The sequence below is a fragment of the Tachyglossus aculeatus genome, chromosome 9 (genome assembly GCF_015852505.1).
Source record: "Tachyglossus aculeatus isolate mTacAcu1 chromosome 9, mTacAcu1.pri, whole genome shotgun sequence".
NCBI classification, from domain to species: domain Eukaryota; kingdom Metazoa; phylum Chordata; class Mammalia; order Monotremata; family Tachyglossidae; genus Tachyglossus; species Tachyglossus aculeatus.
In genome coordinates, this window is record NC_052074.1 from 44,125,601 (window position 1) to 44,147,353 (window position 21,753).

Genomic DNA, 21,753 nt, shown 5'->3' on the forward strand with positions numbered 1-21,753 from the left:
TACTCAGAAGGCAGTTCAGCACCCCACTTAAGGTTCCTGGCCCTCCCTGAATCCTGGTCCCTTTTCTTTGCCTTGCTCCTGATCTGTCCCAGGAACAGCATTCAAATTATGCCAGTCACTGGGATAATTTATTGCTGGCACTGAAGGCTAGCTGTGCCCAAGTTGCACCCCTGGCATTTGGACGGCTTTATCTCTAGTGTTTGGGACAGCTGTAGAATCTGGCTGGGTTGCATGGTCGGTGGACAAGGTCAGATCTCCAGGCACTGAAATTTGGAAAAAATCACAATCAAGGCTCCTGACTTGAGCATCTTGTACTGGGCAACAATGACTTTGGACCCCAAAGAGTTCATGCTTTCTCTTGTGGTTTAGGATGCTTGACATCACCCCGGACCTAATTCGAGAATCCAGGTTGCCTGCTGAAGTTTTTCTAACCTCCAGCCCTCAGTCAGCATTGTAACTAAAAGGAATAAATCAGCTGAATGATGGACTTAAAATCCTTTGCTGGATTTTTGTCTCCGAGGCAGCGTGAGGGACAGTCCAAGATTTCAAAGTATTTAGGTGGCTCTGACCAGCATTCCTCCAGTGCGGAAGTGTCATTTTCCAGGGCTCCTCCTGCCCCATCATTCCACCCTGTGTCTGGGGCTGGGAAATTCTAATTTCATTCTGCATGTCCTGGTTCTAGCTGTGAAAATCAAGAAGCCCATCAAGACGAAGTTCCGGATGCCTGTCTTTAACTGGGTGGCTCTGAAGCCCAACCAGATCAACGGCACGGTCTTCAATGAAATCGATGACGAGAGAATTCTGGAGGTATCGTCTCGCTCCCTGTAGGTTTCATTTTAGCAGAAGCCGGTACCCCCCGGGGCCCAGAGAAATTTAGACTCTTTACGCTGGAAACCGTAGTTTTGGTCGGGAAACGTGAGTACTTTCAGCCTGCGCTTTCCACAATGAAAGGGGAATAAGTTAATGTCCAGGTTCCTGTATGGAAGTACACCGGGGGTGCCCCATGACTGGTTAAATATAGGCTCCTTTGGTCTACTGTGCAAAAGCATTCACTTGCTATCTTCTAGACGTTTGCATCTAGCGCGACCCCCAAATTTGCACATCTACACACTGTACAAATCAATCTTAGCTTGTAATTGAACGCTCTCAAGCAAAGGAGACAAAATCCCAGTTGAGATCATCAATTCCTACCTGTAAATGTGCAGGATTTTCCGCTGAGCTCGGGGTCCTGGCACAATTAAATCAGGAGAAAAGAGCAAGCTCAAAGATTGGAGGGTGAAAATCCAGGACTGTCAGAAAGTGGGACTTCAACCCTAAAGGAACAACTCACCCAAATGGGCCTCGCGTCCTTCCAGGGCCTGAACAGAGGCCATTGTGCCCGTTTGTTTCTTCCTTATTTTCCCCTCCTCCAGGACTTAAACGTGGATGAATTTGAGGAGATATTCAAGACAAAAGCCCAAGGTCCAGCCATTGATCTGACCTCAAGTAAACAGAAGATCACGCAGAAAGGGTCAAACAAAGTGACCTTACTGGAAGCCAACCGGGCCAAAAACCTGGCCATCACTTTACGGAAGGCCGGGAAGACGGCGGATGAGATCTGTAAAGCTATTCACGTGTAAGTTCCTGGGGCATTTTTGAAGAAATGGTATTCAGGTTTTGGGCACGCTTAGATAAAACTCTGCTATCGTGCGGCAGCAATAGCAGAAAGGTTTCTGAGCTGGGAGTCTGAGGATCTGGCTTATAATTCCGGCCCCACCGCACGTCTGCTGTATGGCCTTGGGCCCGTCACTTCATTTCTCTGGGCCTCAGTTACCTTATCTATAAAATGGGGATTAAATCCCCCCCTCTACGATTTAGACAGAGCTCGATGTGACTGGGACTCTTTCTAACTTGATTAGCTTGAGTCTACCCTAGTGTTTAGAACAGTGCTTGTCATAAAGTAAATTCTTAACAAATACCATTAAAACAAGCTATTTTCAGTCTGCTCAGACCTTACGTTTTTTGGTCACATCCACGTTAAAACTGAAAATCATATATCCTAACAACACTCCATAGGCTGGTCACAGTTACCTGGGAGGGAGTGCTGTGTTAAGAGTGACTGATTGACATTTCCTTGAAGAATGACATCCTTTCGCCTTGTCCAGTAAGCTGAAATGGTGCTCCACAAAGGGCAGAATTGGGTTCATGTAACATGACTCTTGATGATGATGATGATAGTGGTGTTTGTTAAGCGCTTACTCTGTGCCAAACACTGTACCAAGCGCTGGGGGAAGATAGAAGATAATCAGACTTGGTGCAGTCCCTGTCCCACGGGGGACGCTCAGTCTAAGGGAGAGGAAGAACAAGTATTTACTCCCCATTTTATAGATGAGGATATGTCAAGCACTGTGCTAGGCGCTGGGGTAGATACAAGATCACTGGGTCCAACACGGAGCTTACAGACTTAGGAGGAAAAAGAGCGATCGAATCCCCATTTGACAGATGAGGCAACGGAGGCACAGAGAAGCTAAGTGACTTGTCCAAGGCCCCACAGCAGGTGAGGGGCAGAGTCGGGATTAGCAGAACCCAGGTCTTCTGACCCTTGGGCCTGTGCTCTATCCGTCACGCTGCTTCTCTGTGACGCTGCTTCTTAGTACAGTGCTCTGCACACAGTAAGCTCTCAATAAATACGATTGATCGATTGTGATAGCTTAGCTAGAACAGTATTGGGGAATCAGGAGTCAGGGCGGGGCTTCGATCTGGACCGCCGCGTTGTAGGAGAGCCAACTCTGGAAAACCTGTTTGAATGGAGACGTGTCAGGTGATTCTTCAGGCAGCCAAGAAGGGGCCCGGAGCATCAAACCAGCCGCACGCTGGGAAGACTGAATCAATCATTCAGTGGTATTTATTGAGCGCTTACTATGTGCAGAGCACTTTTCTCAGCACTTGGGAGAGTACAGTATAAGGAATTTGCAGGCACTCTCCCTGCCCATGCTGAAACGCTGGAATAATAATAATAATAATGATGATGATGGATTCAATGTCTGTTCTCCCTCTTAGACTGGAGTCCCATATGGAAAAGGGACTGAGTCCACCCCGATTATAATAATAATAATAATGATAATGATGGCATTTGTTAAGCGCTTACTATGTGCAAAGCACTGCTGTAAGCGCTGGAGGGAATACGAGGTGATCAGGTCGTCCTATGTGGGGCTCACAGTTTTAATCCCCATTTTAGAGATGAGGGAACTGAGACACAGAGGAGTGAAGTGACTTGCCCAAAGTCACACAGCTGACAAGTGGCAGAGTAGGGATTAGAACCGGTGACCTCGGACTCCCAAGCCCAGGCTCTTTCCACTGAGCCACGCTGCTGGAATGTCAAAGCCCCAAGGAGACTCCATCAATCAGTCAAGCAATCAATCAATAAGTGGTATTTATTGAGCGCTTACTGTATGCAGAGGTCTGTTCTAAGCTCTTGGGAAAGTACAATACAAGAGAATTAGCAGGCACTTTTTCTGCCATAACGAACTTAGTCTAGAGGAAAGATGGGCATTAATATGAATAATAACTTATTCATTCATTCAATTGTATTTATTGAGCGCTTACTGTGTGCAGAGCACTGTACTAAGTGCTTGGGAAGTACAAGTTGGCAACATGTAGAGATGGTCCCTACCCAACAGTGGGCTCACAGTCTAGAAGGGTATTTATAATATAGTCACAGTATTATGCACTTGGGAGAATACAAAATAATAATAATAATGGTATTTGTTAAGCGCTTACTGTGTGCCAAGCACTGTTCTAAGCGCTGGAATAGACACAAGGTTTTCAGGTTGTCCCACGTGGGGCTCACAGTCTTAATCCCCATTTTACCGATGAGGTAACTGAGGCACAGAGGAGTTAAGTGACTTGCCCAGAGTCACACAGCCGACAAGCGGTGGAGCCGGGATTAGAACCCACGACCATAACAGAGTTGGTAGGCATGTTCCCTGCCCACAGTGGGCCTACGGTCTCTAGGGAGAGCTAGAATTTATCCAACTCTTCCGGGGTGCTGGGAGAGAATGCATGGTTAGGAATTAGACTCAGAGCCTGGCCCTGAGAGGGTGTAGGGAAGAGAGGAGGGACAGACACGGTTTGGTCAGGAATTCCTGCTGGGAATTCTGAGAGGAGGTGTCTCCCCCGCGGGACCGTGTGCCCTCTGCTGGATTTTCAAGCTGAACCATGTTACAGTTTAGATACGAACTGCCGATCCGGGGAAAGGGTCAGTTTTCCCAGAGAACGAAAATTCAATCCAGGTGTACCCATTGCCGTTTAGAAGGTATTTTCTGGCATGATCTGAGTCGATGCCGGTTATAAATATCACTCAGGTGTCCATTACAACGAAAAGAATGTGATGTTGCCAACTTGTACTTCCCAAGCGCTTAGTACAGTGCTCTGCACACAGTAAGCGCTCAATAAATACGATTGATTGATTTCTCCCATTTGCCAAAGAGCCACTCTCGGGACATAGTAAACTCAGCTTTTAGGGTTTATTGGCTCATCGCTCCAAGACCCCACGCCCCATTTATTCACCCCGGGGTTGTCGGTCCTTCACGGGTGAAGTTGGCACCGTCCCATAAACTCTCATTCTCCTGAGGTGCAGTGCTTGAATGAGAGAATGAGGTAGCCCCTTCCTTCCTCTCCCCCTCGTCCCCCTCTCCATCCCCCCCATCTTACCTCCTTCCCTTCCCCACAGCACCTGTATATATGTTTGTACATATTTATTACTCTATTTATTTTACTTCTAAATATCTATTCTATTTATTTTATTAGTATGTTTGGTTTTGTCTCCCCCTTTTAGACTGTGAGCCCACTGTTGGGTAAGGACTGTCTCTATATGTTGCCAGTTTGTACTTCCCAAGCGCTTAGTACAGTGCTCTGCACACAGTAAGCGCTCAATAAATACGATGATGATGATGATAATAATAATTGTGGTATCTGTCAAGCACTCACTCTGCGCCAAGCACTGTACTAACGTGGATAGTGAACACAAAGAACTTTGTCCTGCGGTCTTTATGATTCATTTTCCTCCTCCCGCCCTCTCTCCCTTCCCCTCAGAACATGCAGTTCTGTGATTTCTCTGGGTGAAGATCACCCAGATAAAGAGAAATGGCTTTGTCAAGCATTTCCCGACAGCGGCCTCCGGAATGTTCTCACTCCGCTGACCCACCGTTCCTCCCTTCCGACGTGTCCCCCGTCCCTTCCAGCCCAGCGGCCGGGCACCTCCCGGAAGACGGCCCGAAAGCGTCTCGGTCATAGCCTTTCAAGAGGAGCTGAGGCGAATACTGAACCTTTGTAGACTGTGAGCCCACTGTTGGGTAGGGACTGTCTCTATATGTTGCCAACTTGTACTTCCCAAGCGCTTGGTACAGTGCTCTGCACACAGTAAGCGCTCAATAAATACGATTGATGATGATGTAGAGGGAAGACTCCATTTTGTGGTCCGCCCAGCGTTCTGCCAAGACCTGAGAGTTTCCACCCAGGGCTGAAGAAACCCAAAATGGCATCTTTCTGGCCCGTCGACACTTTAAAGCCTGCCCCTTTCCAGTCGACTTACTCCCTTCGGCCCCCATGCTCAAAATGAAAAGCTTTAGCAATCGGGGGGCCGGGGGGAGGTGGATGGGATGGAGCGTGGGGGGACCCCAACGCTACCGCTTTCATCGCCCGCAGGTTTGACTTGAAGACGCTGCCGGTGGATTTCGTTGAGTGTCTGATGAGGTTCTTACCGACGGAGAACGAGGTGAAAGTGCTGCGGCTCTATGAGCGCGAGAGGAAGCCTCTGGAGAATCTGTCGGACGAGGACCGGTTCATGATGCAGTTCAGTAAGATCGAGAGGCTCATGCAGAAGATGACCATCATGGCCTTCATCGGGAACTTCTCTGAGAGCATTCAGATGCTGACTCCTGTGAGTGGGGAGGTCGACCCCTTTGCTTTGTGCGGGGGCGGTGAGAGGAGTCTGCTGGGAGCGGGTTATTCAGTCAGTCGATGGTATTTATTGAGCGCTTATTGTGTGCTGAGCACTGTACTAAGTGCTTGGAGAGTGTAATAGAATTGGGAGACACAATCCCTGCCTGCATGGAGCTGCCAGTCTAGCGTTTAACAGGAGGGGCAGGTTCCTTCGGGGTGGGGGTGCGGGGAAAGTGGGGGTTGTCTCTGCAACTGCAGCAAGTTGTGTTGGTCACAGTTCCCCTGATTTGCCCTTTGGGTTTTGCTTCAATATCTCCTTTCACCTGGTGCTTATTGGGAGCTTCCATGGTAATATTGGTGATGGTATTTATTGGGCATTTACCTCGTGCTAAGCACTGAGGTTTGTACAAGATAATCTGCTCAGACATAGTCCCCGTCCTGCCCCAGGCTCAATATTGAAGTGAACAGAAGTACAGGTATTTCATTCCCCATTTTTCAGATGAGGAAATTGAGGTCCAGAGATGCTAGGTGACCTGCCCAGGCTAGGGTCACGCTGCAGGGAGGTGGCAGAACTAAGACTAGAATTCCAGTCTCCCAACTCCCAGAACTGAGTCTTTCCGCTAGGTCACTCTGCCTCAGTCGCTCTTCCTCAATGGGCAGACATGAAAAAGTGGCTGACACTTGGACAGGTGGTATTCTCTGGCAATGTGGATTTTAATTTTTCAGTGCCCCTGGGGTTTCCTCTTTTGGAAGTTGTTAAGTTCTCTCTGAGATAATCACTCAATCAGAAGTATTTATTGAGCCTATACTATGGTGCAGAGCACTCTACTAAATGCTTGGGAGAGTTCTTTATAACAGAGTTGATAATCGTATTCTCTGACCATAACAAGCTTACAGTCTACAGGGGGAAACAGATATTAATAGAGATAAATAATTCACAGTGCAAAATTTAAAGATATGTTCACAAGTGCTGTGGAGTTGAGGTGGGGCAAATATCAAATGCCCAGAGGTCACAGATAAACTGGATTCTGAAACTCTGCTGACAACCCAGTAAACAAAGTCTAAACTTGTTGAATTTCAGGGAGGGCACTTTCAAAACTAGAACTGGACTGTTTCTTGAATGCAAGAATTTTATTTCCAGGAGGGCTCTCTGAACACTAACATTTTTTTCTCTTCCCCTTCGATCTGGCCGCAGCAACTTCATGCAATAATAGCGGCATCTGTCTCCATCAAGTCGTCCCAAAAGCTGAAGAAAATCCTGGAGGCAAGTGGAATTTCTCTCTGTGGTGACGGGGCCAAAAGCCGACCACCAGACCTGGTCCTTCGGGTTTCCGTGCCCGGGAACGCACTAACGTATATCCTCTGTCTCTTCCTCCTCCAGATCATCTTGGCTCTTGGCAATTACATGAACAGCAGTAAAAGGGGAGCTGTCTACGGCTTTAAGCTTCAGAGTTTAGACCTGGTAAGTGGCCGGAAGGGCAGAAAGGCAGTCATCATCATCATCATCATCATCAATCGTATTTATTGAGCGCTTACTGTGTGCAGAGCACTGTACTAAGCGCTTGGGAAGTACAAGTTGGCAACATATAGAGACAGTCCCTACCCACTAGCTGGCAGAGTCTGGCCTCTGGCTGGGAGTAAGGGAGGGAAGGTGGGTCGACTTGGCTTGGCTCCTGGAGGGAAGGGTTCCCAAGGCCAAGCTTTTTAGGCTCTCCTGGGCCTTCCTAGAAGGGGCTCTGGGTTCACCGCCTTCTTTTGGAAGGGAGGACTTGAGAGGATTCCAGACAAGAGGAAGAAGTTGCAGGATGGAGGAGGAGGAGGAAAGTGGGGCAAGTCAGTTGGGTCTCTGATTTGGAGGTCCAAGCTGAAGTCTGGCGAAAATCAAAATTGGTATCTGACCAGTGTCACCAAGGGACCCGAGATGAAAGCTGGGACGGTGCGCCTCCGCCCCCACAGCTGACTTTTCCGGCCACCCAATCCGGCAGCCCCAGTGTTCTCTCCCCCTCCTCCATCGCTTCTTCCCCTCTCCCCCACCCCCGGCTACGACTGAAGCTGAATCAGGAGGAGATGGGCAGGGGTTGTGTCTGGCGGGAGGGGCTGAGGAGGGAAGACCCTGGCCCCCTTTGACGCCTTGCCCCTCACATAGTATTGGGGATAGGGGTTCCCGGACAGTGGGCCCTGGAGGAGCTCAGACCAAGTGGCACCCTTCCACCTAATCGTGACTCTGGGGGCCCTCCGAGTCCCCGAATCCTGGGCTCTGAGCCCAGCTTAAAGAGGTAAAGATTCGCAGGTCACCTGAGGTTGCCGGCTGGTAGAGCCCCTAGAAGATATTTTTTCAGGATGGGACCCCCTCCTCTCCCACCCAATAACGATGCTGCCGCAGCAGCAGCAAGAGCAGCTCTGTTCTGCCCGTCTTAACAGCCCTGCTGCCTTCCCTCTTGTTTCCAGCTCTTAGACACGAAATCCACGGACCGAAAGCAAACCCTGCTGCACTACATATCTAACGTGGTGAGAGAGAAGTATCAGCAGGTGGCCCTTTTTTACAACGAGCTTCATTACGTGGAGAAAGCCGCGGCAGGTACGGGGGATGGCTCGAGCGGATGATGATCCTAGCATCCTTACCTCCCCTACCCCTTCGAGGCCCTTCAGCCAGGCGGGTGGGATTTAGGGAACCCCTGTTGTGCGCAGAGCACTATCCCAAGCACTTGGGAGAGTACAGTACAACAAGAGTGAAAAGGCACGGTCCCTGCCCACGAGGAGCAGTTTACTGCTCAGACTTATTTAACCAAGACTCTATAGGATTTAGGGGAGGAAAAGGGGGTGTGAGGCAGATTCCCTCCTCAACAGGGAGCGAGTGCTGCTAGAAGCAGCCCAGGAGCGGCAGAAACTGCTCTGCTATGATGGCTAAACCCCTTCCGATCCTTTGTCTAGCACTGTTCTAAGCACTGGGGTAGATACAAGTTCATTGGGTGGGATCAAGGCCCTATTTCACCTAGGGATCGCTGTCCAGTAGGTGGGAGAACAGATACTGAACCCCCATTTTGCAGTTGAGGAAACTGAGGCACAGACAAGTTAAGCGAGTTGCCCAAGTTCACACACCAGGCAAATGCCAGAGCCAGGATTAGCACCCAGATCCTTTGGCTCCCAGGCTTGTGCTTTTATAATAATTATGGTATTTGTTAAGTGCTTTCTATGTTCCAGGCACTGTACTTTATCCACTAGGCCACACTGCTTCCCATTCCCACAGGCCATTTGAACAGAAGACAGCTAAGGCCTTTGCATAGTGAAAGGGGAGATTAGTGAGGTTTTGTGTGCCTGTCTTTCTCTTCCTCTGCAGGAGGGAGGGGAAGAGGGATTCTGGTACTTGTGTGCGTGGTTAATGTAAGGGGATGGGGGCAGGTGTTGGGTGTATGTGTGTGTGTGTATGTATGCATGTGTTTGCGTGTGTGTGTGTGTGTGTGTACGTGTAGATTCCAGGGTGGGTATGGTGGTGCCATGTTAGGAGTGGAAGGGGTTGTCTTTGAGGTGGAAAGAAAATTCAATCTCTGTGAATACAGGGCTGCCATTGGTTGGGGAGAAAGGAAGTCAGAACCCACATCATCCTGGAGGAGAGGAGTTGGACACTTGAGTCCAGGAGGTGATTTCAACCTAGGTCCCGTCCCAGGTCTAAACCACCAACAATCAAGGATCAATGATCCCGCTGTCAGGAGTCCAGCCATCACCCAACCCTGTCAGAACGGCCCCTCACACACCTCGGGACCACACCTCTCTTCCCCTGCATCGGCCCCCAATCCCGCCTTCCCCTAGCTTTTCTCCCCTCCGAAAGCTGCCGAGGACTCCGGAGAGTCCACAGAATCCCCCAGGGACCTTCCCGTGGGTCCCGGCCAAGACCTCTTTCCTCCTGCCTCAGTGTCCCTGGAGAACGTCCTGTTGGATGTCAAGGAGCTGCAGAGGGGCATGGATCTGACCAAGCGGGAGTACACCATGCACGATCACAACACCATGCTGAAGGAATTCATTCACAACAGTGAGGGAAAACTCAAGAAACTGCAGGATGATGCCAAAATCGCCCAGGTGAGGGCTTGCCCTAACCGCTGCTGAGCCGGGTGGTCGGTGAGCACCAGGAGCAGGAAGGAGGTGGAGGGAGGAGCATTCTGTCATCATCATCATCATCATCATCATCAATCGTATTTATTGAGCGCTTACTATGTGCAGAGCACTGTACTAAGCGCTTGGGAAGTACAAATTGGCAACATACAGAGACAGTCCCTACCCAACAGTGGGCTCACAGTCTAAAAGGGGGAGACAGAGAACAAAACCAAACATACTAACAAAATAAAATAAATAGAATAGCTATGTACAAGCAAAATAAATAAATAAATAAATAGAGTAATATTTATTACTCCCTTAGACCCCATCCAAGAGGAATGTGGTGCTGTCATCTCTTGCCCTAAAACAGGCTTGCAGATAGGTGTGCACTGGGGTAGATACAAGATAAGCAAATATGGATGATAATAACAGATTTAAATGTGTACAATGTGCCAAGCACTGCTATTGGGCACTGGGGTAGATAGAAGGAGATGATGATGATAATAATCATCATCATAATAAGTAACAATAATGGTATTTGAGCTTTACTGTGTGCAAAGCACTGTACTAAGCCCTCGGGGAGGTGCAAGATAAGCAAATAATAGTCATAATGATAAGAATAATAATAATGGTGGCACTTGTTAAGCGCTTGTGCCTTGCGAGCACTGTACTGAACGCCAGGGTAGAGAGAGCGTAAGCAGATGGGACACAGTCCACGTCCCACTCAGGCTCCCCGGGGCTCCAGGGAGGGAGAGCAGGTAGTGGCTTGAAGCTGAGGGAACTTTGCGTGCCTTGCAGGATGCCTTCGATGATGCCGTGAAGTACTTCGGAGAAAACCCCAAGACCACCCCACCATCCGTGTTCTTCCCGGTCTTCGTCCGATTTGTGAAAGCGTACAAGGTGAATGGAGACTCACGGTGCGCGCCTGGGGCTGGAGCCGGCCTGGGGCCTCAAGGGGATTTATGGAGCACTTACTGGGGGCAGAGCACCCTACTAAGCATCTGGGAGAATATAATATAACAACAAACAGACCCATTCCCTACCCACAGCGAGCTTACCTCTAGAGGGGGAGACAGACATCACTAATAATAATGATAGTATTTGTTAAGCGCTTACTATGTGCAAAGCACTGTTCTAAGCACTGGGAAGGATACAAGGTGATCAGGTTGTCCCACAGGGGCCTCACAGTTTTAATCCCCATTTTCCAGATGAGGTAACGGAGGCACAGAGAATAATAATAATAATAATAATAATAATGATGGCATTTGTTAAGCGCTTACTATATGCAAAGCACTGTTCTAAGCACTGGGAGAGATACAAGGTGATCAGGTTGTCCCGTGTGGGGCTCACAGTCATCATCCCCGTGTTACAGATGAGGTAACCGAGGCTCCGAGAAGTTAAGTGACTTGCCCAAGGTCACACAGCAGACATGTGGTGGAGCTGGGATTCGAACCCATGACCTCTGACTCCAAAGCCTGGGCTCTTTCCACTGAGCCATGCTGCTTCTCGAAATAAAAAAAATTAGAAATACTAGAACTAAATAATGGCTATGTACATAAATGCCACCCTGGGCTAGCTTTCTGTGAGGGAGAAAGGCTTTAGTCAAGTGAGGGTTTTGAGCCTTTTTGGCAGGGATGGGGCAGATCTTTTCTCTTATAGGTTGGTGAGGTGATCCAGTACTGTGGGTTTTGGTGGATCGCCTCAGATAATAATAATAATAATAATGATGGCATTTAATAAGTGCTTACTACGTGCAGAGCACTGTTCTAAGCGCTGGGTGGGGGGGGAAACAAGGTGATCAAGTTGTCCCACGTGGGGCTCACAGTCTTCATCCCCATTTTGCAGATGAGGTAACTGAGGCTCAGAGAAGTTAAGTGACTTGCCCAAGGTCACACAGCAGACATGTGGCAGAGTCGGGATTCGAACCCATGACCTCTGACTCCAAAGCCTGTGCTCTTTCCACTGAGCCGCGCTGCTTCTGGGTCCCTGGATCACCTGGGTCCCCTTGGCAGGGCTGGAGAGGGCATGTGGGACCCCTGAATCCCACGTGAAACCCCAGCAGGAATCCCTGTACCCACCTCCGTCCTATGCAATGGTTTGTCGATCCCACCAAATCTTTTGGCTCTTTGAATGCCCACAGCAAGCTGAGGAGGAGAATGAGCTGAGAAAAAAACAGGAACAGGCCCTCATGGAGAAACTGTTGGAGCAAGAAGCGCTGATGGAACAGCAGGACCAAAAGGTATGAAGCCCAGGACCGCCGAGAGTTGGAGGAGGGCACCTGGGAAAGCAGTCCGACCGTCACCTCCCTACTCACAATTCCTGGTGCCCAGCTGAGCCACATCACCCTTATGGAGCTCTCCCCGGGATAGACTCCTCCACTCTCCCTCAGAAACACAGTTCCAGGGTTTAAGAGTGTGAAGCGTGGCCTACACTCAATCAACCAGTGGTCCGTTTGAGCGCCCACTGTGTGCTGAGCACTGTACTAAAGCCCTTGGGAGAGTACGCTATAACAATATAACACAGGTAGAAGACACTGTCCTTGCCCTCAGAGAGCTTACATTTCCTTGTCCTGCAGTCCTGAGGGAAATGGGAATACCCAGGGCTGCTTGTTGGCTTTTCTGGGGGGAAGGTGAAGTTCTATAGGAGTGTGTTCTTTTAAAAAATATAAATAGTCTAAGGGTGATCATTTCCCTTCCCACTTTGGAAAGAAGACTTTCGTTGCAGGTGGCATTACTGGTAATGAATGATACTTCCTGAAAACCTGCTCGATGCAGTGCACTGTACTTAGTCCTTGGCAAGTACAGTAATAATAATAATGATGATGATGACGACGGCGCAATAGCAGCACCATCCATCACTCAAAAGTATTTAGTGATGCAATCCTTGCCTACAAGGAGCTTTCACTCTCCATCCGGGAGACAGGCATAGAAATAGTCCCAGGTGGTGGAATCAGAATACGTACAACAGACTGTTCCAGTCTAATAGACCTAAGTCCACAAGCCGCAAGGTTGGGCTGCCTGTCGTTCTCCTTCCGTCTCGCCTGTGGGCAGGATATGGGGGGGCGGGATGGCCCACAGACCGACCCCATGGTGGCCCCTGGGTCCGCTTCCCCTCGCCCTCGTCCCCCCACCTCCGGCCGGCCTGACACCGGCCTGGGCCTCCTCCTGTCCTTGCAGTCTCCGTCCCACAAGACGAAGCGGCAGCAACAGGAGCTGATCGCGGAGCTGCGGAGGAGACAAGTCAAGGATAACAGACACGTGTACGAGGGGAAAGACGGCGCCATTGAAGATATCATCACAGGTAAAGGCGAAGTGGCCGGGTCGCCCAGCGGATAGCCCCCGCCCCGCCCCCGGAGAGAGGGAGGGAAGGAGGGAGGGATACCTCATCCCGTTCATGTTTTGGGTCCCTGGAGGTGGCAGGCAGGGTTCCTTCCTGGCTAGTGTGGGTTGCTGCTCCTTTCAGAGGGGCCAAGACCAAGCTGAGCACATTTGCTTCCAGGCCGCGTCTCCTCCCCTCTCCCTTCCACTGGCCCCAGATCAACCAGAGCAAACGTTTTGGCCACAGTGATCTCTGAGGCCTTTATGCCCCTTGGTCACTGAGGTAGACACCCGTCAGCTGCAGTCTCACAGGAGGGCACTTTCCTCTAGCATGGATGCAAGGGAGGGACCTGTAGGGACCCTCCTTCCTTTACAAAGGAATGGTGAGTGTTGCTTGAACTGGTCTGGAGTGGTAATGGGACCCTGCCCCTCGGGCATTTCAGGAGCTTCAATATGGACAAAATTCTGCCCCCCCACTACGGTCTGTCTTCCCTTCTCACCGTCCCCACTATCGACCGTATTTCTTGAGTGCTTACTGTGTAGACAGCACTATACTAAGCACTTGGGAGAGTACAGTATAACGAAGTCCCTACCCACAATGAGCTTATAGGCTAGAGGTGAGTGCAGAGGATGAGGGCAGCAGCAGTGTAGAGTATGGAGTGAAGCAGATAGGCTAGAGGAAGGGAGACCAGAGAGGCAGGGTGGTCTGTGTAGTATGGTAGTAATAATGATGGCATTTATAAGCGCTTACTATGTGCAAAGCACTGTTCTAACCTTAGTAATGACAAGTGCTTGAATCAGGATCATGGCTGCTTGGGTAGAACAAAAAGGGCAGATCTGAGAACCTTTTTGTAGTACGGAATTGGCAGGATTAGAAGTTGATTGAAGGGGAGTGCCTAAGCAGTAAACATGATACCTGTTCTCCCGCCTTAAACTGTATCCCATCTCAATCAATCAATGGTATTTATTGAGCGCTTATTGTGTGCAGAGCACTGCCCTAAGAGCCTGGGAGAGGACTATGCAACAGAATTAGCAGACACCTTCTCTGCCACTTAGATCCAGGCTTACTGTCTTGGATCCATCCCAAAGCTTGGCACAATGCTCAGCACATAGCAAGTGCTGACTGTAGACAATCATTATAGCTACATTAAGTTGGCAGGTTTGGGAGGAGGATGGTGCCTTTGACAAAAATGGGAAATTGGGAAGGAGGTGAGGGTTTTAGGAGGGAAGGTGAGAGGTTCAGTTTAGGACAGGCCGAGTTTGAAATGCCGGAGAGCCTTCTAAGCAGAAACACAGGGCCCTAATTTTTGGACTGACGTAGACTGTCCTTTATGAGCACCTGTAGCACCGCACTGACCCCAGAAGGCTCCCCCAAAATCTTGGGACAGCAACACCACAGCACCAACCTACGTGCAAACTGAGCACTCTAAGCAACATCTTCGCCTACTGGTCTGTACCCTCAAAACCCTTTGGCACACACCCCACCCCCACAGCTCTTACGTACATTTTCTTATACTCTGTTACTTTCCTTAAATGTAATTTATATTCATCTCTGTCTCCCCCTCCGGACTAAAGTTCCTTGTGGGTGGGGAGCGCGTCTAACAACACCACTGCAGTGCAGTCTCCCAAGCGCCCAGCACCGTGCTCTGCACATGGTAAGTGCTCAATAAATCCCATTGAGGATGATGATTGAAGTCCTTGGTCCCCAAGCCTCGGTGCCCAGACTGAGGCTGGCTGATGGATGGGGATGGGATCCCCCTCGAAGTTGGCTCAGGGGCTGTAATAATGTTTATAATATCACTCAGTCAATGGTATGTAGTGAGCACTGTACCAAACACTTGAGAGAGCACAACACAACCTGGAGTTGCTAGACACACGTCCGGAGTTGCTAGACGTGCTCCCTGACGACAAGCTTACGGCCTAGTGGGGAAGACAGACGTTAATATAAATATATATGTGATACTTTCTGGACATGTACCTAATTGTTGTGGGGCTGAGGCAAATACCAAGCACCCGAAGAGCATGCTATGTGCACAGCACTGTATTAAGCACTTGGGAGAGGACATTACAACAGGGTTGTTACCCCATGCCCCTGAGCCCCTTCCCCCAGGGTTAGCGATAAAGGGAGCAGAGCCCCATCCCAACCCTTGAGGTTTCAAGGATCCAGGGGTCCCCACGGTGGAGGCCTGAACCTCTGCACGGAGGCTGGGGCAACATTCGAGCCAAGCCCTTCCTTGGAAACACCACTAGCTCCACCCCCAGGTTAGAAGTACCGGGTTGGAGGCTCCTGGGACCACCTATCGCCCGCACAGATGTCTTCCAATCCTGCCTCCCGACTCTGAGGGCCGGGGACCAGTCTCAGTCATCCCTTCCCACCGGGTGCCCACTGGATGTTTTAGCTTGGATGTATGGATACGCCTCTTCTCCCTCCCACTCCCTCCTCTCTCCCCTCCCGCTTCCCCCGGCCGCCCAACACACCTTCAGGCTCTGAACCCATTGGTGTAGGTATTTTGTCCCCGGTGCTGGGGCTCCTTAACTGAGCACTAACCTCGTACTAACGGCGGCTCTCCCGGTGTTCTGTTCTGTCTGTCTGTCTGGCTGTTGTTTCCATGCAGTGCTGAAGACCGTGCCCTTTACTGCCCGCACCGCCAAGCGGGGCTCTCGGTTCTTCTGCGAGCCCGTTCTCACTGAGGAATTCCATTACTAAACTCTCACTCTTTCGCACCTGGCGCTCTGACAAGGTTGCTGTAGGTTTTCTGATCTTTTCCGCCCCTCTGCCCGGTTCGGAGGCAGGGGGGCCGCCGGGGTGGAAAGCACGTGTCTTGACGTCCTGTTGGGAGTCATTTCGTGTCGTCACTTCATCGCATGGTCTCATGTGCCCCATCAGTTCACAGCCCCCTCCTCGGTCACCCTCCCCCTCATTCCCACCCTGTCTGTCTGGTCACCCTCAGTTTCCCCACATTTTGCATCTCAGGGTCATCTGGGGTCCGGCCTCGAAAGCCGTAAAACAGCAAGTGTCGAATGCGGCCCCGCGTGGTGTCCGGAGCTGGGTGGGGAGGAAGCTGGTTGGGAACTCTGCTGGAGAGGAAGTCCCACTGAGCAGAAAACCCTAAGCCTCGAGCCTGCGGCTTCAGGGGGAAACCAGTTCATTTTTTCCACTTCCAGTTGGGGCTGGTGGCCATCTTGGTCAAGGGTGGGGACAGTCCACTTGCTTTTCTATGGCTCCCGCCGCCTCGGTGACCTGGATTGAGCCACGTGCACGAAGGCATCATTCCTCCCTCCCCAGGAAGTGGACCCACCTGAGTGCGTATGAACCGCCCCGCATGATCCCGGGCCGAGGAGAGCCCTTTGGAGTCCCAGCCTCCGGATCGTGCGAAGGCCGGCCCGGCCCGTGGTGTCCGAGCGGGGAACGGACCCCTGCCTGGCCCTCCTCCCGCATCCCGGCGGGGCTCAGTTGCAGGACAGATGACAAGTTTTGGGCTGCCAGGGCCCCGCCGATGCTGTCCCTTGGGGCTCCTGACGTCTGAGTGAAGCCGGACTCTGGACCGTAGCGGGGTCCCCGGCCTCCTCAGATTTCTCCCCTGGGCAGCAGTTGGACTTGGAGAAGAGACTCTCCGTCCTGCAGTGGCTCAGCCCAGTGGATGGCCTCCAGTTGGGTGGCATCGGTGGGGACGTGCGATTTCCTTCTGCTCAAAGAGAACCGAGGCTCTTTGCTCTGGGGGCAAAACCCACATCCAGACTCGCCCCCTTCTCCCACTGCTGACTTAGGGCCCTGCTCACTTCTTCCTCAAAGACAGCAGGTTCGCCCTTCCATGCTGCCTTGGCACCCCCGCTCCTACTAACCCCTGTGTGAGCACCCCTCCTCCTCTTCCTCCCCCCGCCTGGAACTACCGCACTGCCCGAGGATCTTCCTGGAGCCAATCTTCAAAGCGGCTTGGAATCGGGGAGCCGGAGCCCGGGGCGGATGGGCGGGGGCACACCTTTCGGCCTTTCCTCACCGCAGCTAACCTCCTCCTCCCGCAGCCTGGGTTCCGCCTCTGGCACCCGTGCCCGGCGCCGGGAAGGGAACCTTAAACGCTGAGTTGAGTTGCTATCCATGCCTCATCCCATTTTTACTTAACCATCATTTTGTGTTTGTTTTTTTTTTTTTTTCTGTTTAGCCTTAAAGAAGAATAATATCACTAAATTTCCAAATGTTCACTCGAGGGTAAGGATTTCTTCTAGCACACCGGTGGTGGAGGATACACAGAGCTGGCAAGCATCACTTTTTACTTAGCTTCCTCTTCTCTCTTTATGCCAGAACCAATGGCTGACAAATATGGCTATGGGTCACTGTGGTGAGTCTGCCCTGGAAGGAGTACTCTCGCACGGCAGTGACCGGGGAAGCGCCTTCCTCCTTGCTCTCTGGCTTTCCCCTCTTCCATCTGGTGGCCTGGGTGCTGTGGTGATCTGATTTGTTTTGCTCTGGGGACTGTCTGGGATCTCTCCCCCGTCCTCTCCAGCCTATTCTGTCAGGGTTGGTCCTGGCCCGGGGAAGAGGCCCCCCACAATCAATAGGCTTTTTCTCAACCACGTAAGGTGCTGCCTCCCAGAACCCTCCAGATCCAAACGGAGCCTCCTCACAGGCATCCCTTCCTCATACCCTCCCCTTCTCCCCAAAGAGAACTGACCACCATTGGCGTCAGCTCCGCAGCCAGGGACCGAACACACATACCGCGTCAGGGAGCCGAGATCCTCTCGCCACCTCTCTGGAGACAGAGGGGTGGAGGGAGACACAGTGGTAGGGGAAGTGAAGACCTGAAGGACAGGGAGCGGGGTGGGCCTTTTAAGAGGCAGGTTACCGTGTGCCCCTTCTCCAAGGCTGGGCGCGGCCACTTAAATGGACACGCAAACGGCTGGGCGAGGGAGGATGGAAGCTTGGGCCCAGCCCTGGGAAGTGGCTCACACTGACGCCTGCTTTCTGCAAAGCCCAACCACCACCACCCCCCAAGGCCAGTGACCTAAAGCTTCCCCTGAAGCTCAGGGCCCCACGCTTCTCCGGCCACTTCGGGCCTTAGCCTGAAGACCCATTTTGGCGCGCCCCAGCCTCACGCTCACCGAGGCGGCGGAGAGCCCTCTGCCCCAGCCCCCCGACCCCCACCCCAAGCTGCTTTGATTGGCGCCAGCAGGACTCGATCTGATGTAGAGCCCGGTGCGCGGGGGAAGGGGGTGCTCACCTCTGACGGCCTCTCTCCTCCCGGCAGATCTTCGAAGCCAGCCGTACCGACGAGCCGACGCGGTGAGGAGAAGCGTGCGGCGGCGCTTTGACGACCAGAACTTGCGCCCTGTAAACGGTGCTGAGATAACCATGTGAGCAGGAGCCCCCCCCCCGCTCTCCTCAGCCCCCCTACCCGTCGGGACTCAGAGCCTGCCCGTGCCCAGGAAGCATCTAGCCGCGCACGCTCTCGTCTGCTCCACCGTACTTAACAAGTGCCTAAACCGGGAGACCTGCTCAGCTTAATCAAAGCAATAGGACTCGATCTGACTGGCTACCTTTTTACACCCAACCATTTACTCAGTGTTTTTAACCACAGCGTGGCATCGGATTGTTGGTTGTCTGCGACTGAGGGACCGGCCCGCCCCCTCTCCCTCCCTTCGGCCTCCCACCAGCTCGTATCCGACCCATCCCGCAGGCACCGTAGACTCTCCCGCTCGGAACGGGCTTCCTTCCACCCTCCCCGCACGCGCCCTAAGACTCGTGGGATTGCGCCGTGCAGGAAGGGTGGAGGCTGGAAGGAGCGACTGTGGGACCAACCTCGCCTTTCACCCCTTCTCCGGGTCGAAAGGTGACCCTGGGATGCCAGGGGGAGTAAGAGCCGCCTCCTACCTTGCCCGTGTCCAGCGAAGGCCAAGCCACATGGCCGTGTCTCACAAGACCCATCCCCTAGATAAGAGGCAGCTTCTAACGTGTATTTATTAATTAGCACTAAGTTCTATTAACATCTCAATAATCAGTATTAGGAGGGCGGAGGATGGGCACGGTCCGGTTCTGGGCACAGTGAGAGTTGGGGGGGGCCCGGTCCAGCTTGAGCCCCGGGGCCAGAGGGTGCAGCTGCCCTGCCGACGGCCTTCACCTTCTTCAGAGCCAAGAGACCCTGTGGCTGTTTTCCTCTGCTGACAATCGTGCTTGGGCTTTTCTGCCAGCGCAGTGCGTGTGGCCCCAGAAGGGAAACAGCGGCCCGGACCCAGGGACAGCCGGGAAAAAGGCTGGCACGGAAGGGTAACGGCTAACCCCCCGCTCTGGGCTGGGACCCCCAGGTCCCGTCCCTGGCCTCGGCTCCTCTTGGGCACGGCCCCTCGATCGATTCCAAAGTCAAAAACTGGTCTGAAGTGAAATTGTGCTTTTGGAGAAGAGACAGTCTGCTTCTGGCTTACCTTTCTTGGTAGCACCGCATTGATATGATAATTGTAAAATTTATTGTATAGTATTTAACCACTGAATTCCTTTATTCTTTACATTGTGCTTACGTGAGCCCCTGGTGACAGTCCTATTTTCCTTGGATAATGTGTAGTTATATAATGTTTTTAAATGTACAGATATTTTGCTACAGAATTGGTGCAGTTTTTTATGGTTTTTACACTTCTCTTTAATTCCCACTTTAGCCTCTGGGTAATACTGTAAATATTGTTTAAAAAAATGCATCAGCCTGTGCTATACAATCTGAACGTTATTTTAACTTATAGTTTTGTTTTTTTTTATATTTAACTACAAGGACCGTTGGGGGATCCAGGTTTTACCACCTTAGACTTCTGCTTAACTAGCGACAGAAAGTTGACTGCCCTCGGTGCACGGTATTTTCCAAACTGTGTCCTCCAGGCTCAGGAGAGCCCACCACGGTTTTTGTCCCAGGCGGTTGGTGTGAGAAAGGGGCCGGCCTGGGAAGCCAGTGTCCGGAAAATAGCGAGACTGGGCGTTTTACGAGCAAGCCTCATCCCGCAGGCTGCCGTGATCTTTCTCCTTTTTGTACCGGGCCTGCTTCCTAGCGATCTTAGAAATGTTTTATTAAAGCAGTTCATGTTACTTTTCTGGTCTGTTCATGGCATATGAGCAAATAAACTATTTACACTACTATCTACTACTAATTAAGCAGGTGTCTTTCATTTAGTGCGCTTCTCGGCAGACACTCGAAGCAACTCAATCTTGACGGTCAAAGCTAAAGGATGGTTTTCGACGGACAGAGAACGGCTCGCCCAAACCCGCTAGCCTCCCTGACGTCTTTCTAATCAAACGGGAGGGTGGATAACTACCCAGCCGCTCTTTCTGCAAGGAAACCAAGTTACCAAGGAGTCCTGAACCCTTGCTGCCATTTGAATCGGACACTCCTGCTTGAAGAGGACAGTGCCTTAGTCTCCCTCCCAGGCCCCCCGTCAAACCCGAGATCAGGAAATGAGGGTTCGAGGTTACACTCCGCCCGAGGAGTTTCTGGGTGCAGCTCGACTAGGGGAAGGGTAGAACAAATGGTACCTTGTGCTTTTCTAGTTTTTGAGGAAGGTGGAGAGGAGCGGAGAGAGCGACAGCGCGGAACACACGAGGGGGCCTGGAGGAGAGAGAGGAAACGACACAGGCACTGCAGTAAAAAGTATCGGTGTTTTCTAATAAATAATTCTTTATTTACAAAAAGGTCTACCAACTATTCCGTTCTTTCAGAATAATTACATCAGAACAATCTATAAACAGAAGAGGAAAGTTGGCGGTCACAAACACAATCAAAAAAACACTCCCTTTCCCTCTGAGGCGAGTCGGGGTGGACGGGGAGCTGGGAGAAGAGGCAGCCACCCTCATCAAAAAACAACTTGGCAGATGCTCTCGGTTCCAACAGGTCAGTTTCACCTTCTGCACCCGGATCAGCGGAAGCATCCTGCGGCCGCGCTGGGCCCAGACCCTACCTGTGCTTTACAACTGGGGCGGCTTGGCCAGTGGATTTGCAGGCACTGCCCCCCTTTTCAGGGGATGGAATCCAGCCTCCATTCTTTTTGACAGTTTAAATGTTACGTAGTTCAGACTGAGTTGTCCCTTACCTCTGTGCTACAGTCGCCTTCCGGAACGTGAATGGAAGATGATGTCATTTACTGATTTGTTTCCTCCTTATCCACAGAACCTGAGCTTAACTGCCCTTCCTTCCTCCCAGGTGTGATCAACCCCATCTTGTGCGGAGCCAAGCGAAGTCACCCCCATTTCACCAGCCAGGGTAGGTGTGGCTCTAAGGTTAGCAATCCATTCAGCCAGGGTTTAGTAATGCCAGAGCTCATCAAAACCCTGTTCGGTTTCAGGAGCTACTCTTTCTGGGCCTCCTTCACTGCAACACAGCTTGTAAGCCCTTCAGGACTACTATTCAACTCCACCCTGTAAAAGAGGCCAGACACACATCACAGAACTCTTTGTGCC

General features: G+C 51.4%; 1 protein-coding gene across 9 annotated transcripts in view; it reads left to right on the forward strand.

Annotated features, from left to right (window-relative positions):
* Positions 1-20,450, forward strand: part of FMNL2 (formin like 2) — a 224,598-nt gene extending 204,148 nt beyond the window's left edge. For 2 of the 9 annotated variants that reach the window (XM_038750785.1, XM_038750791.1), the window contains 12 exons: positions 683-807; positions 1,413-1,615; positions 5,686-5,920; positions 7,118-7,186; positions 7,304-7,384; positions 8,371-8,500; positions 9,833-9,996; positions 10,810-10,911; positions 12,152-12,250; positions 13,188-13,311; positions 17,489-17,582; positions 18,572-18,655. In XM_038750785.1, the coding sequence (XP_038606713.1) occupies positions 683-807; positions 1,413-1,615; positions 5,686-5,920; positions 7,118-7,186; positions 7,304-7,384; positions 8,371-8,500; positions 9,833-9,996; positions 10,810-10,911; positions 12,152-12,250; positions 13,188-13,311; positions 17,489-17,582; position 18,572 (1,427 nt within the window). In that variant the 3' untranslated portion in view covers positions 18,573-18,655. Of the gene's footprint in view, positions 1-682; positions 808-1,412; positions 1,616-5,685; positions 5,921-7,117; positions 7,187-7,303; positions 7,385-8,370; positions 8,501-9,832; positions 9,997-10,809; positions 10,912-12,151; positions 12,251-13,187; positions 13,312-15,943; positions 16,076-17,488; positions 17,583-18,571 lie in introns of those variants that run through there. The other 7 variants (XM_038750786.1, XM_038750793.1, XM_038750784.1 and 4 more) reach the window with 5 other exon arrangements.
* The last annotated feature ends 1,303 nt before the right edge of the window (positions 20,451-21,753 follow it).